This window comes from Vipera berus, assembly GCF_964194415.1.
Source record: "Vipera berus genome assembly, chromosome: 1".
Taxonomy (NCBI): Eukaryota; Metazoa; Chordata; class Lepidosauria; order Squamata; family Viperidae; genus Vipera; species Vipera berus.
In genome coordinates, this window is record NC_138202.1 from 267,955,003 (window position 1) to 267,971,198 (window position 16,196).

At 37.7% G+C, this 16,196-nt stretch overlaps 1 protein-coding gene across 6 annotated transcripts in view; it reads right to left on the reverse strand.

The window, feature by feature from the left end:
• Positions 1-16,196, reverse strand: part of MAP7 (microtubule associated protein 7) — a 112,038-nt gene that overhangs the window by 78,204 nt on the left and 17,638 nt on the right. The window contains exon 1 of one of the 6 annotated variants that reach the window (XM_081339859.1): positions 12,853-13,743. The exons of 1 other annotated variant lie outside the window; for it this stretch is intronic. In XM_081339859.1, the coding sequence (XP_081195985.1) occupies positions 12,853-12,985 (133 nt within the window). In that variant the 5' untranslated portion in view covers positions 12,986-13,743. Of the gene's footprint in view, positions 1-12,852; positions 13,744-16,196 lie in introns of those variants that run through there. 4 more of the 6 variants (XM_081339860.1, XM_081339861.1, XM_081339863.1 and 1 more) reach the window with 4 other exon arrangements.

A 16,196-nucleotide genomic window follows, 5' to 3' on the forward strand; every position in this document is an offset into this window, starting at 1 on the left:
ACTCACTTAAGAACTGTCTTGGTTAGCAAGGAAAATTCTGAATCCAGCTGTTGGTCATAAAATGAGGCCTACCTAAACAGTACTTGTTCTGTCTAGTAAACAACATACACAATGAATAAAATGTTACTGCATTTCGCTTCAGTGCAACTCCTCAGGAAAGAGACTTTTAGAGGCAAATATTTATACTACCAGGAGAAAGATTTCAATTTCCCTCTTCTCCTACAAACACCCAGACAACTATCAATTAGATGGCAGCAAAAAATTATAGTTCTCTATATTTCTTTCCTTCCCAAAATAGTAGTTGTCTGGGTTTCTGTTCCCTAAACCTGGCAGCCCCCGTTTATCCAGTAATGGCAGGATTCGCATGGTAGATAAATAGCAGATCTTTCTCTTCCTATCTTCCCAGAGATGTCTTAGCTTAGCCCTTCTATTTGTTGGATGGAAATGTTTTTTTTTCCTCCAAAATCAAGGCAGTAATGATTAGGCCAAGGCTGGACCTAAAGTGTGGGGTTTTCCCCATGTCTCCAATGTTCGATTCCCAGGAGCAGAGATAAATTTGAAGCACGGTGTTTTTCCTTTTAATAAAGGCTATTTCTGTAAAAAAATAAGTAAAAACATTGCAGACAGGAAGGATGTTTACTTTAAATTGTTCTTTCTGTTGCATTTCAGTCTTTTATGGATCTCTCTCAGATGGTGCATGAGCAAATAATTTCTCTTTAGAACATTTTATAATTTGGAGTAGATATTTGAAATCCCATTCGCATCTCTTTACAATGAGGGATTTTCTGTATATAGCAGACTTGTAGTCTATTTGGAACACTTATTTCTCTTTGAATTTCCTCTTCAAAGCTGCTGTTTTTCCAAAGGTTTGCACAGCTCTCTATTTATTTCCTTTACCAATAATGGAAGTTGTTATTTTAATATATCAACTTAAAAACATTTCTTTTGCCTTTTTTAAAAAAAACAACTGTGATTTTATCTCTTGTAAATTTATTTGGAAGGGTTGAAACCTCTAGTCATATGACTTCACACTATAAGGCAGAAAATGATAGGATAGAACTTGCTATACTTCTTTTTTTAAAAAATCTTGTGAAAGCTTCCACTAACCAGTTTAATCATCTGCATCAAGATATAACACTGGCTGAAGATTCTTGGCTAATTTTGAGAAATACTGTCTTAACATTCTGTTCTGGGAACAGCCCAAGCAAATGATCCTCCCTGTAGCAACTCTTGATGAAACTACTCGCATGTAGTCAGTTCTCCGTTTCCATTTTTAAGGTAGGTTTCCAAACAAAACACAAATTTGATTCTCTCAAAATACGCTTTGAAGTGAGTTATCACTAATTGTTCTTGTAAAGAAATACTCATGAGGGTTTGTTTCTGTTGAAGCTTCAAAACCCTCTCTTCTAATTTTATTTCAGAGATGGAGACAGAAAAAAACAAGCTGAACTAAAAGCAATACATTAATATATAATGGATTTACGTAGAGCAGGATAATTCAGCAGCAGAGGAATACTAGTCATTCATCTGCCACAAAACAACAACTTGGTTTTGCCCATATATTGACACATTTATCTGAGGATTTTGCTATTCCCAAAATATCTGCCAGTCATTGGCACTATACAAAGCTAATACCATATTTTTTGCTTTCATGTTGAGCATACCATATTTTTCGCTTTCAAACTACATATTTCAGATGGAAAGGTTTGTTCAATCATGTCAATTCTGCATTTGACATAGAACCTCACCCCAGTATGAATTAACCTACACATGAGACTTCCCAAACCTGTTTCCTTTCTAATGCCCTGGATAACCACTCCCCAAACCATAGGACATTAACAGAGTACAATTGTCAAATATACATTATTCTTTTTAAAACATGGTTACATTTACTATTTGATCCCAGTATCAAATTAATACTTGTTCTGCCAAGTACAATGTGTCAGTGAAATAAATCATTCTACCTAATAATTGTATGTATAATATTAATATTGCACTGTGCAGTTTTTAATTGTCTGAATTACAGTTTTCAGCTATATGAAAAAAGCCTAGCTGATAATGTAGATTACCACCCCCCCCGCCCCCCCCCCCGCCCCCAAAGCTCCACATGTAAAATAAAATTAAGGCCAGCCTTCTTTAAAATAGAAAGGTCATTTAGTTTCCAATGAGTGTGCATTTTATTTGCTCAATATAACATTGCCAAACCATCTGGAAGTATAAAACACACTGTTCTTTGCATGTTGAGCTCAAATGAACTGGGTTTAAATCTCCAACTTATATCAAAATAAGACGGCAGGTGGCCAAGAATAGTTATTTATCTCTGCAAAACTAACTGTAGCTGGACTGCCTTAAAACAGATAAATTAAAGTCAAAGGGACTGCTGAAAGCAAAAATGCTCCATCCTGTTAATAGGCAAGGATTTTCTTTGCTTTTTTTAACCACAGTAGATTTTAACTAGACTGTAAAAAGCACAGTGAAGATGAAGTTGTTTCTGTTTGTGAATTTTTTTTAAAGCTTGCCAAAAATGTCATGTGGAATTTGTTCATCAATTATTATAAAAATAAATAAATAAATAAATAAATAAATAAATAAATAAATAAATAAATAAATAAACAAACAAACAAACAGATGACGGGATTGTAGATATACAATATTATACACATAAAATGCAAGGAACCCAATGAAGTATTGATAAAAGAATGAACAAGCACAACAATTAACTGATGTGATCAGGAACATCAGAAAGAGTGACATGCACTCTTGAGCTTTTGAGATATAACTGATTTACGGTGCTAATCAGTTACCTCATTTTTGATATGCCTTATTTTTCTTGGTGGAAAATTAATGCCTTATTTTTTATCATGCTTTTATTTTTTAGCTATTTGGAATATTTTATTTTTTAAAAAATAGAAAAGTAGATTTCAAGCAAATATTTTTGGCAAGTGATTGTACATAATGATACATACCATAAGTTTATGACAATACGACAGTGGGAATACGTGCCGTAACAAGCAACAAATTATTCTACATTTGATTATTCTGATTATTTTGCATAACCCAGTCTCAGACTGGGAACCTCTTAATTATATTACTGTAATATGTAGAGTTGCCCTTAAAAAATGTCAGTGCCTACATCTGGTACATAACACTGTAATTACAGTAGTAATGTGAACATAAAGAAGACAGCTATGTGTTGTCTTCCTTTACATACTAGGATGAGTATGGGCTTTCAATTTTCTACATGTGCCATATTAGGCTTTAACTAAATATAAGTCATTTTTACAATTCTGCAGGTTTTTTAAAATTTCAACCATATAACAACAGTCAGCAAACAATTTCCTTAGTTCCAATTCTAAAAGCAGACTGATACACAACAGGAACACCTACTCTATCTGCCAGTCCTTTGTGAAGTCCTCCACATGCAAACCAAATATACACAAACATGTTTTATCATAGTTAGGTTATGCAGACAATTATTGCTTGGAAATTACTTCCAGCAGTACTGTAGGATAGTATATTCGCCCTCCCTTTGAGATGCTTTTAGACCTTTCTATTTCAGATGCTATTAAGGCTCAAAGAGAATCTGAGAATTGGCTATAATATGATTGTGAACTCCAATAGAAGAGAACATACGGTATATAGTTCAGGGGTGAACTGTATAGAGTCCTTGATGCTTTCTGAGTTTGGTTGCTTGCTTGCAGACATTTCACTGGGTACATGAGGCTGTTTTTTAATACTGTGAGAAAATAGTACAAAGTCATTTCAATAAGGCGTTAAAATCATTGGTGTTAATGAGCGTGGAGTTTGCTCCTTGTTTATATATAGTAGCCTGTGAATTGTGTCTATGATATTGTGAATTCCTTGTCAAAATCCTTCTAAGAATAAATGCAGGCTATGATGAATGTTTCTTTTGAAACAAGCTTCAGTCTTGTACGTTTTAAGCTAACTCTAAAAAGATGTGAGATTATAGATGATTTTATATAAAACCATATTTAGTGTTTTGAGAATATTTTTTCCATGCTTTATTACTGCTTAAAACTGATTAGATGTACAAAATCAAGAACAGAAATGTAATAAAATGATAATCTTCCTGATCAATAAAAAAAACATGTGCCTTCCTTTCCTCATTACTTCAATTACACAACGAATTTACATCAGTGTTTGGCAAAAACACAACAGAATCTTGTGTGACATATTAAAAGAAAAGTTGGAGAGAAACAAGATACACAGTAATAACTGATATAGAAGCTATTTTTAAACCAATACTATCCAATACTATCCCATCGCATAAGCTTTCATGAGTAAATGAGTCTACATTATATCTGCAACCCAAAATTTTCATATGAGTCTTGCAGAATTAAGTGCAGATATTGATCCCCACACAAAGAATGATCTTAATATTACGTAGTCACAATTACAGTGGAATAAGATAATGTTTCTCAAACTGAGCTCAAAGAGGAATTAAATTCTGAAATGTTCAAAGCTATGATAAATGTCCTACAATAAACCTGAACTGGTGGAAAATTAAATCTATCTTTCTCAACAAGCAATCAAAAATCTCTCAGAACACTCTCGCTAAAGAAATTTCTTCAGTGTCCTATACATTTGTATGAAATAATATAATGGGATAATTTTTCCTACACATTTATTTGAAATAATATAATGGGATAAAATATGGGAACCATATTCGACCTATAACTTTAGTTATATTTATTTTGATCATATTTATCTTATCCCAAAGGATTTCTAGACCATCTGTCTAGATCTTTCATCACCAAGCGACCAAGCCATATCGGGGGGGGGGGGAAGTGCTGGTGGTGGCTCACATTTAGGATAAGACATGTGTTAAATTTGATGCTGATTTCTAAGGATTGGAATTCTCACTTCTAACAGTTCTTCAAGTACTGTTACTTGACTGGACTAGAAGACCTCTTAAGCCTATCTTCTGGAGTGTTGGCTATTCCTGCCAGCTTGGTGTCATCTGCAAATTTGATGAGTTCCCCATCTATCCCCTCGTCCAAATCGTTGATGAAGATGTTGAAGAGCACTGGGCCTAGAACAGAGCCCTGGGGTATCCCACTACACACTTCCCTCCATGTAAATGCAGTTCCGCTGAGGACCACACACTGAGTATGGCCAGTCAGCCAGCTACAAATCCATCTGGTGGTGATGCTGTCTAACCCACATTTTTCTATCTTATCAAGTGGTAGGTTGTGATCTACTTTATCAAATGCCTTACTGAAGTCCAAGTAAATTATTTCCACAGCATTAGTGGCACTGGAGTTTATGGAGTTTATTTTAGTTTATGTTGTCTAGCTGCTGGTTAGAAAATTTAAATTTTAAATTTAAATTTAAATTTAAAAGTTATTAAATTTGTGAAGCCATTCCTACTCAACCCTTAAAGGGTGTGTGTGGGGGAGCTTTGAGTCAGTCTTGACTCTTGGTGACTGCCTGAAGCAATCCCTGCAGTTTTCTCAGCGAGATTTTATAAGTGGCTTGTTATTGCCTCCTTCCCAGAGCTGGGAGAGAGCGATAGCATTTAGACTTATATACCGCCTCATAGCACTGGGAAGTTTACAATAAGAAGCATTATTTGAATATTGCCCCCAGAACAATCTGGACCCTCACTTTACCAACTGCAGAAAGATGGGCGGCTGAGTCAACCTTGAGCCCCGCCAGGATCAAACTCCAGGTTATGGGCAGAGATTGCCTGCAATACTGCACTTTAATCACTGTGCTACCAGGGCTTATGGCTTGAATGACCCAAGGTCACTCAACTAGCTTCATGCTCCTAGTTCTAACCTGATGTCTCAACCATGATACTACACTGGCTCTCTCATTCCCAAATACTAAGAATATTAAAGTTCCTCATCTTTATTAGGATTCACTTTTTTTACATGGTATGACTTGCTTTGCTCATTTGTTTTATTTGTAAAATGGACTGATTTTGTAGATGAGCTCACAACCCTGACTTGGGGTATAGCTTTGTGTTGAAAGGATTTCTTCTTTTTGACCTAAGTTTCTTTTTTGCTCTAAACTCTGTTTCTGACAGCTTCCCAAGGCTAAATTTTATTACCCTTGGTCACACTTGTGGGACAGATGTGTGAAAATACATCGACAGATAGTAACACTATTCCTAAATGCTGCAGTCACTGCTTGCACATAGGTATCTTCAGTTCATACCATAGGATCTCCCCACCCTCCCATATTGATTAGCCTATTTACATTTTGAAAAAGAGTAATATGTGAACTAGTATTTTGAAAAGCCTCGGAAAAAATCATTCCAATTCTTGGGGTGCAGCACAAATCAGTTTGATATCTAACTTTGTTTGCTTGGGGATTTGAACCACAAATGTGTACCTTTTTCTTGCTGCGGTTTAGCTACTTGATATAAAGCACTATTATTAGTCAGATTCTGCCTCAAGTCTTTGGAGCTGTCACTGAGATAAGTTTTGAATTAAACTATGCTGTCAGCATACTCTTTTCAATACAGTTAGCTTGTCCTTGAGATGTCTTAAATCAAAAAGAAATTTGGAAACAAATAGCCCAATTCAAGGTCTATCTATCATGCCATGCTGAAGCAAAGTAACAGCAATGAGAGAAATAATGAAATAAATGCTGACTCTCTCCTGCTGCGACCTCCTTTTTCCCCCCACGGCTCAGGATCTGTTCGGTAAAGTTCATATGCTATTCACATTGAATTTGGTCCACCATACAATTCCCTCTGCCAACACAAAAGGAAGCAATGTTGCAAATACACACAACTCCCTGTTTTTATGTTTTATTTATTTATTTATTATTTATTTGTTTTTATAAACCGCCCTTCTCCCGAGGGACTCGGGGCGGTGTACAGAATAAGGTAGGTATACAGAATGAACAATAGTGAAAAAAACAATAGTAAAAAACAAACTGGGACCCCAATTCGAGCTATCAGGCCAGGCCGGACTGCTGGAACAGGTAAGTTTTTAAGTCACGCCGGAACGTGCGGAGGTCGGGGGCCATCCGGATTTCGGTTGGTAAGCTGTTCCAGAGGGCTGGCGCACCCACTGAGAAAGCCCTCCCCCTGGGGGCCACCAGCCGACATTCCTTGAGCGGTGGCACCCTGAGGAGGCCCTCTCTGTGGGAGCGCACAGGACGGTGGGGTGCTGACATTGGCAGAAGGTGCTCCCGTAGGTAGTCCGGACCCATGCCATGTAGGGCTTTGAATGTCATTGTTAGCACCTTGAACTTCACACGGAAGGCAACTGGAAGCCAGTGCAGCGCACGGAGGAGAGGTGTGATATGGGAGTATCGGGAGGCTCCCAAGAGTGTCTGTGCCGCTGCACCTGTTTTAATGACAGGTGAAGCTTTGTGCTCCAAAACAGAGTAATGTGGATTTTTTTTTTGAAGTCTTGCTAACAGCTCCCAATCCACATGATCTTAAAGGATGAAGCCTGGAAAACAACCTACATGGCTTTGCATCCTCATGAGGTCTTTTCTGTTTTATTTTATTTTCAGCTGCTGTCAAACACCTATTTGCATGTCTGTTGGCTCCTGAACAATGACTGCTGCAAGATGGAAATAAATATAGTACCAGGACTCTTGCAAATCTTTATGTTTCCAAACAAAAGAAAAGGGAAAATGAGTAATACGGATATGGATCAACTGCAAGAATGAAGGCTAAACCAAAGACTCAATACCTTCATGAGCCAGAATTGCATAACTTATTCTATCCTGGATCGAATATGCCTGTCCTCATTGCAGTCCTTATTTTGTAACAACCTTATTTGCCTTAATGCCATTTTCAAATTACTCAAATTTGCTTTGCATTTCTCTTGTTGTTTCATATTAGCATAATAGAATTATAAAATACATCTGCTTATCGTCAATTTTCTTCATGCTGTTTATTATTTTTTAAAAAAAACTAAGATGTACAGCCTTGCCTAAAGATGCATTTCAGACATGAATTTTATACAATCATACCCAAGGAAAAGTTCCATCGTATTCAACAAAACTTGATTTGCAGTGTTAAAAGACATGATCCCATCCATTTTTGTGTGCTGCTGTACTTTAAACCAAGATTGACACACCTCATATGCTACCACCACAAGCTGAATTTTTGCTCTGTCATAGACTTCTGGAGTTGGAAGACAATTCAGCAATTAATGCATTAGCTCAATCTTGAAAGAGTTATGGCAGTCAGTTGATCTGCACAATTATCCCAGTGCAGGAAATAATATTTGACTATCTTTGAGTTACCAGAATATAATTCAATTCCCTGGAAATGTTTGTCTGATCAGCAGGTTGTTGCTTATGCCAAGGATCTACATCAGCACTAATCCTGCCCTACCTTACCCCTAGGCTGTCTTGGTGGTGGTGGTTTTTTTTCTTCTTCAAACACGCCTATCCTCTATGTATGTTTTATATTCATCCTTCCTTTTACCATTTATAAATCCAAGTATATTTTAATCCAACTGCAATAACATTTTGGGGTGTGTGGGATGGGTGTACATTATTTGGAGGGGTGTAAGTTTGCTATATAGGCTTATTCTGAGTTCAAACCATTTTACCAGAGTTTAGTCTAAAACAGGTAGTCCTCGAGTTACGACCACAATTGAGCCCAAAATTTATGCTGCTAAGTGAAACATCTGTTAAGTGAGTTTGCTCCATTTTACCACTTTTCTTGCCATAGTTGTTAAATGAATTGTTGCATTTGTTAAGTTAGTAACATGGTTGTTAAGTGAATCTGGCTTCCCCACTGACTTGTCAGAAGGCCGCAAAAGCTGATCACATGACCCCAGGATACAACCGTCATAAATATGAAACCGTTGCCAAGCATCTGAATTTTGATCATGTGACCATAGGGATGCTGCAACGGTCATAAAGTCACTTTTTTCGGTGCTGTTGTAACTTTGAAAGGTCACTAAATGAACTGTTGTAAATCGAGGATTACTAGTACATCTGTGTTTAAAAGGTGGAGACTGAGTTGTCAAACGATTTTTAACTTCCTTAAAATGTAGTATCTGTCTTCACCATTTTAATAGGTTCATTTTAGAAGTATGACTCAAAGTGTGCCTGAGCTGATTTAATTGTAGTTACCCATGTAAATATCCACACTGCATGGATTTTACATGCTTTTGTTTTTCTTTTAAGATGCACTGGCACCATTTTCTCTCTTACCAGTCTAATTAATCTTAAAATGTCCTTTGCAAAATTCTAAAACCACTTTTAAGAAAAAAAGTCTGTTTAAGCATTCCTCTGACTTCCAGCCGTATGGGCTAAGCCGCTAAGCAAAAAGGTACAACTTGGTTACTCAAAGGCTTTGCCAGAGAGATCCAGAGCAAAAACATCCTTCATAATAATGAGCATCTATAAGGTACAATCATTTAATCATTATCATTTGGGAGGGAAAAGTGAAAACATCAACCATTTGTCACTGCCTGCTTTTGTGGCGGTGGCACCTGAGTTTCCTGTGTCATGAAATGGCTATTAGGAACAGCCCTGTGTTTTCTGCTAAGAAAAGCTTTAGCAGCGTTCAATTCACTAACACCATACTGGAAAGACAGGTTTTGCCTTGCTGTGAAAGGAAGGAGAAGTTTTAAAGAATAGAAAGGTACAGTAAGAGCTTTATGAGTAATTGAGTTAATGCTGTCTGAATGGGTGTATCAGGGCAGAATAAGAATTGATTATGAAAAGAGAAATATAAACTCCTTCAGAGATTAAACAAAGGTGCCAGCACAACTGGGCACTCTTCCAACAATGCCATCAAAGTCTGCAATAACAATCATAATACATATCTGAATTGAGACAAGGATAGTCATAGGAAAATATTAAAACAGGCTGTTCCCATTTAGTGCCCTCCAAATGCACTGGGCTTCCAACTTCCACAATGCTGGGTAACTGGTCATTTGAATCTAAAGAGACAATGGCTTGTTCTATAACTATTCATAACATATATTCTTTCTCAATATCCAGAAGATTCTCTTAGTTATTTTTCATGAGTTAAGCTCTTTAATTTATATCTCTTTTCACGTGAATTTGGGAGGAAATTTTATTGAACGAACACAGCTACACTTGTCCTCCTAATCTCTGAATCCAATCCTCCAGGGCATACTTATGCAAAAATTGATGAGCAGTAAAAACAGTTATCAAGTTTCATAAGATGAGCAACAATCACACACCTTGCCCTTCACATTTTCATAACAACGAACACTGCAAAATATACAGTGATTAAAATAAGTATCATCTTTCTGGAAGTACACAATGAAGACTGTGGCTGGAAACATCTTCATTACCATGAAAACACCATAATAAGGTCTTGGTGGCCATCATAGACATCCCTGCCACACACCAAATTAAGAATAAAGAAATATTTGTGCTAAAAATCACAAAGAAATAGTACAATTAAATTCACTATTATTGTTTCATACTGATGTTGTCCAGTCTCATTCATGTTTAAGGGACCTATCAATTTCTTTAGAATCCATTTCAAAACAACAATTTTTAAGAATGACAAAAGCTAAGAATAAGCTTGTTACGGAGCTGTATTTCATAAGTGCATGATGTTGTTTGCCACGTTTGGCATTTTGAGATTTACAGAGGGAAAAATTAAAAACATGTCTAGAAAACAAATATATAATGACATGTATTTGGTGTGTTAAACATTATTCTGGACATCCAGATGCAGACAGCAATACAGAAGTGAAGAGACTCTGATTCTGTCCCATGGGGAAATCATCCTGCATTTTATTTGCTATTTTCAACATCAGAAAGCTGTTTTTTACAGTGCTTCTAATTCAGAGCAGCGTTGGGAGGACAAAATGTCAGTATTTGTGGTGACAAATAATGGCATCCAAAATAAATGAATATTCCTTACATATTATACAGCCACAGCATTCTAAAATACAAGCTGTTTCTATTAACTTCCAGAGAAATAGTTAGAAAGTAAACATTTTTAATGTTTTTCATCCAACTTTCATCATATAAAAGTCTCTTAGCCACAACAAACTTGTGACTAGCTTATTCAAATTATTGCTAAGGATACGTGTGTGCTACTTACTGACTTCAGAAATAATATCATCAACTTTAGGAGTTGAAAGCTACTACCATCAATCCTAAAGTTGGTTTGTATAAGGGAGTGATTGGAAACTGAATGGATTACTGGGCATTTAAAATAGGTATAAAAAGTGACACATCACAGAATGACAAGCCCAGTAATCTGAAACTTAGATGCAAAATGAACTGAATTTTAGTTTTGATCTAAAACAATCCAGCACACTTTTACACAACTATGGTAAAAATATGCAGACACCAAAGACAACAAAAATGAGATTGTGAAGCACACTGGATAGTTAAATTAAACTAGATAAATCTTTTTTTTCCCTCAGAACAGAAGAAGAATGTGTTCTACCTTGCAACATTCTTGTTCCCTCATCTATTGTCTGGGATAATTAGCAACTGGCATCCAATTTATCCTTTCCAGGACATCTTGTAAAATAAACTTTGAATGCCTAATGCACAGTCCAATATGGAGGTTGTCCAGAAGAGAATCACCGCCCTGAGTCCTTCAGGAGAAGGGCGGTATACAAATAAAATTAATTAATTAATTAATCCTAGAAATTAGTAAAGTGCTACTCCAAACAAGATCCCAAAGACTTTGTTGCTAAGTAGCCCACTGGCTTTAAATTTCCCACAGTACCTGCACAGACTTGATTTACGACATTGTAGAATTCTAACATGGTCAGGAAACAGACTAAAGTACAAAAGTTGCTGGTTGTTTCCTAAGCATATTGTACAGCAGCAAGATATACGGAAAGGAATTGTTTCAAATAATCATTACTTTAGTTTCTTCAGGATTTTCACCCTTTTCCCAATAAGTTGTTAAATATTTTAATATGGATGTTTTAAAGAAGCTAGGTTCCTGGAAGTTAGTGACTCAGAGCAGGAAATGAAAGAAACTGTTGCTTTCAAACAAACATGACTATTTATCTAAATCAGTAAATATTAACCAGTCAAACACTCCCATTAGTTGTCTGGTTGAATGAAGAAGAAAAATAAACGATTACTAAGTCCACAAAGCTATTGAAGTTTATGGTACTTTTTCTCTTTCATAAATACTACCCAAACTGATGGCTGTTCCCTATCCCCATCTCACTGTTTCTAGAATCTGTAGTTATTTATCAAAGCCAAGGATGCACAAGAGAAAAAAAAATATATTCAAGTCAACCAGTGTTCAATTTACAAATCAAAGGTGAAAAACTGACGGCAAAGTAATCTAAAGTTTTAGTAAACTAAGCTTTTAACATCTTGGATAAGTTGAGACCAGGACTGCTACAGAAGCAAGATTTTGTCAAGATTCCTGACATAAAGTAATTACAAAGCAGAGCGGCTTTGCTAAAGTCAACATATGGGACTTTATGAATTTTTAAATTACTTGAGTATATTTGTCCATGCAGTAATGCATAGAATACAATCTATATATAACAACTGGGAGCAAATTTCCATTTTCTCAAAGGCCAGTTTCTCCAGGTTACTGCCTTCATTTTACTAATATATGCCAAAAGAATAAAACAAGTACTTATTCCTACATTGAAACAAATTCAACACTCATTTAACAGCGTTCTTTCTAACAAGCTGCATGACTAAAAGATTGCTTATTAATGTCATAAGTATCAAAACAAGAAGCAACTTGCAGCAGTTAACAAGCCAGAGGCCTACCTTTAATATGTTACCCAATGAGAGAGAGAGAGAGAGGGGGGGGGAGGGAGGGAAGGAGAGAGAGAGAGCACCGAGAATAGCAAAATGCTGTACTCCGTTGCAATGCTGGATGTAGTCTATAGGTAACCCAAACTTGCCTGGCTAAGTAATGCATACCTTTCAGTCTCTTGGAATGATTGCTCTTTTGATGCTCGTCCTCCTCATTAATGGTAAACAGAACAGGTGTATTTGGCCTCATGCCTGGCTTCTTTAGCCGCTCTTGCCGGAGAGCAGCTGCCGAACCTGGCATTATTGACAGTCCTTCTCCCCCCACCCACCCCTCTACAATCTGTCAATTCCAGCTAGCCGCAAAGCAGTTGATCCATTTGTAACAGATCCTGTGAGGGCCCAGCAGAACGCAAACAGCAGGCGGGATACCAACGTGCATTTGGCAGATAGGAGCCTACAGTTTCTTGTACCTTGACCAAAAAAAAACATAAAATAAAAAGGCCTTAATTAAAAGTCCATTGGTTGGAATGCCTCCTCCTCCCCCTCCCCCTCCTTGTCGTCCTCGTCCTCCCTTTGGAGCCTTAACTTGTTCAGTCAGATCCCAGGGCTTCTCTCCTTCCTGATGCAGCGCCTTTTTCCCTCCCGGTATCTTCTTTCTACTGCTTACTGAAATATTCAGCACACAGCCCAAGAGAAGAAAATATGATACGCCACCATTAACAGTTGCCCTGACAACAGTGACATATCCCAATCAAAAGGAGGTCCGTGTATGTCGTCTCCTCAGCTGCAGGAAGAGAGGCTGCTGGAATGTCCTCTCTGTGTTCCCTCTCCCGCGGCAAGGAGAAGCTGGCTTGAACAGCTGAAACCACCTAGCAGGCTGGGCTGCCTTCAAGAGAATGGCTGGAGGACGGCTGAAGCTCTGGCTGCACGGGCTGAAGAAGTTGGAAGAAAGGGAAGCCAACTAAAGGAGGTCGGGGGATTTGCTTCTAGCTTTTCCCTCCAATCAGTTCTCAAGGAGCCGTAGCAAGGCAAAGACACACTCGGCTGTTCCTTTCCTTTCCTTCTTAAGTTCACCGAGTCACAGACGGCTCACCTTCTGCAGCTCAAACGTAGCTTCTTCACAGAAGGCAGAGGTGAAGGACAGAGAGCGGATGCTCGCATTTGAGTATCTCCTTGTTAAAAGGAAGAGTTAGAAAAGCAGAGGATTCGCCCTTTGCGTGAAACCTTGGCACTTTATCTGGGAAACGTTGACCAATGCAGCACAAAGGTTCATGCTGACAACAGCAGCAGCAATGAATATAGGGTAGGACAAAGTGCCACTGACGTCTCCTGGATGGTGAGTTGCAATACAAAAAACAAAAGAAAACCCACCCTTTGCATTTTGTAGTAATATTCCTAAACCTTTAAAGTTTTTTTTTTATTAATTTGTTAACTAGCATTTGCAGTTTGGGGGTTTGTCTGCTTAAAAGTTACAATCTTCATTACCGATTGTAAATGAAAATATTAAAAAAGCAATAATAAAACATTACTGTAAAATAACTATAATCAAATTTTAAAAAATTAAGCAGCAAAAAGTATTTGAATTGAGCTTGACTTCTTGAAGTTTTACTGGCAATTTTTTTTTTTTGAAAACGGGAGAAAGACCATTCAAATAATTACTTGAACAAAAAAGACTAAGCGTTCCATAATGTATCCATAATAAACACACGAGGCTCTAGTTCTCACTGAGCATCCTTTGGGGAAGGATGGGCTCCACAAATCAGGTTTTTTTACACCAATAAACCATCCAGGGCTTGACATGAATTGACAACTAGCCAAATTATTTATGATTATGAACTGTAAGAATAAAAATACTCATTTTTTTTTAAAAAATGAAGAAATTGGGTGCCATGGCCAGTATTAAAACCCAAAAACTACCTTGATGTTTGCTGCCAGTTTTCATTTAATATGGTGAAAGAGAATTTGCTTTAGAAATTCTTTCAATGGGAGAAGAGATTTTGGTTAGTTTTCATGGATAGAATGTGGTGATGTTGAACGTAATTACAAGATAACCAAGGATGATACATGGAGGTCCTTTAAAGCAGGGGTCTCCAACCTTGGCAACTTTTAAGACTTGTGGACTTCAACTTCCAGAATTCCTCAGCCAGCCAAGTTGTACTTCCAGACAGAAGTACAGCCAGTTGGGTGACTTTGGGCCAGTTACTCTCTCTCAGCCCAGCTCACCTCACAAGGTGTTTGTTGTGGTGAAAATAGGAGGAGAAAGACATGTTGGACGTGTCTGCCTCCTTGGGTTCTTTCTAAAAAAAAGGCAAGCAGGCAGGCAGGGAGGCTGGTCTATCTTTTCCACTGTGACAGCCTAACCCACAGGTCTGCAACCCGCGGCTCCGGAGCCGCATGCGGCTATTTCAGCCGTCCCCTGTGGCTCCCAGTCTTCTGCTATGTGTAGTCCCCCCCAAAAAAAAGTGGGACTAAAAAAGTTCAACCAATCAATTCAAATATGCAGGGTAGGTGCATATCTCGCCTTGGCTCCACTCTTCAGTCAAACCCTGTTCTGCACATGCGTGCATGTACGCGCATGCGCACACATTTTTTGCGGCTCCCAGTTTTTCCTTTTGTGAGGGAACCGGTTCCGAGTGGCTCTTTCACTGTTTCAGGTTGCTGACCACTGGTATAGAGCTTCTCCATTTTGGCTACAGAGCACATAGTCAATCTGATTTCTGTGTCTGGTGATGTCCATGTGTAGAGCCGTCTCTTGGGTTGTTGGAAAAGAGTGTTTGCTATGACCATCGTATTCTCTTGACAAAATTCTATCAGCCTGTGCCCTGTTTCATTTTGTACTCCAAGGCCAAACTTTCCTGTTATTCCAGTTATCTTTTGGCTTCCTACTTTAGCATTCCAATCCCCCATGATGATAAGGACATCATTTTTTGGTGTTAGTTCTATAAGGTGCTGTAGGGCTTCATAGAACCGTTCAATTTCATCCTCTTCAGCACCGGTGGTCTCCTGCGGCTCCCAGTCCTCTGCCATGTGAAGTCACCCAGTGGGACTAAAAAAGTTCAACCAATCAATTCAAATATGCAGGGTAGGTGCATATCTCGCCTTGGCTCCACTCTTCAGTCAAACCCTGTTCTGCGCATGTGCGCATGTACGCGCATGCGCACACAATTTTTTGCGGCTCCCAGTTTTTCCTAACCAAACAACTTTGTTTCCATATCCAGTGCTAAAGTATTTGCAATAATTTTATCACCAAACAAGCAAAATGTTTCTCAGTACATCAGGCACATTTCTATTTTACGACCTATGCAATTGAAAAAAAAACTTTTAAAATGTACAGGGTAGAATTTCAAAGCGATAGCAACTGAAGGTCAAAAAAAGAAAAAAAAATGATTTGACAATGAAATTTTAATTCAGGCTCAGTTGATAAAATGTTTTTATGTTTCTTAAATTCACATTTTAAAATTCTTGAATCCTCTTGTACAAGACTGTTTTTGAGGAGATGCTTGGTCATTTTA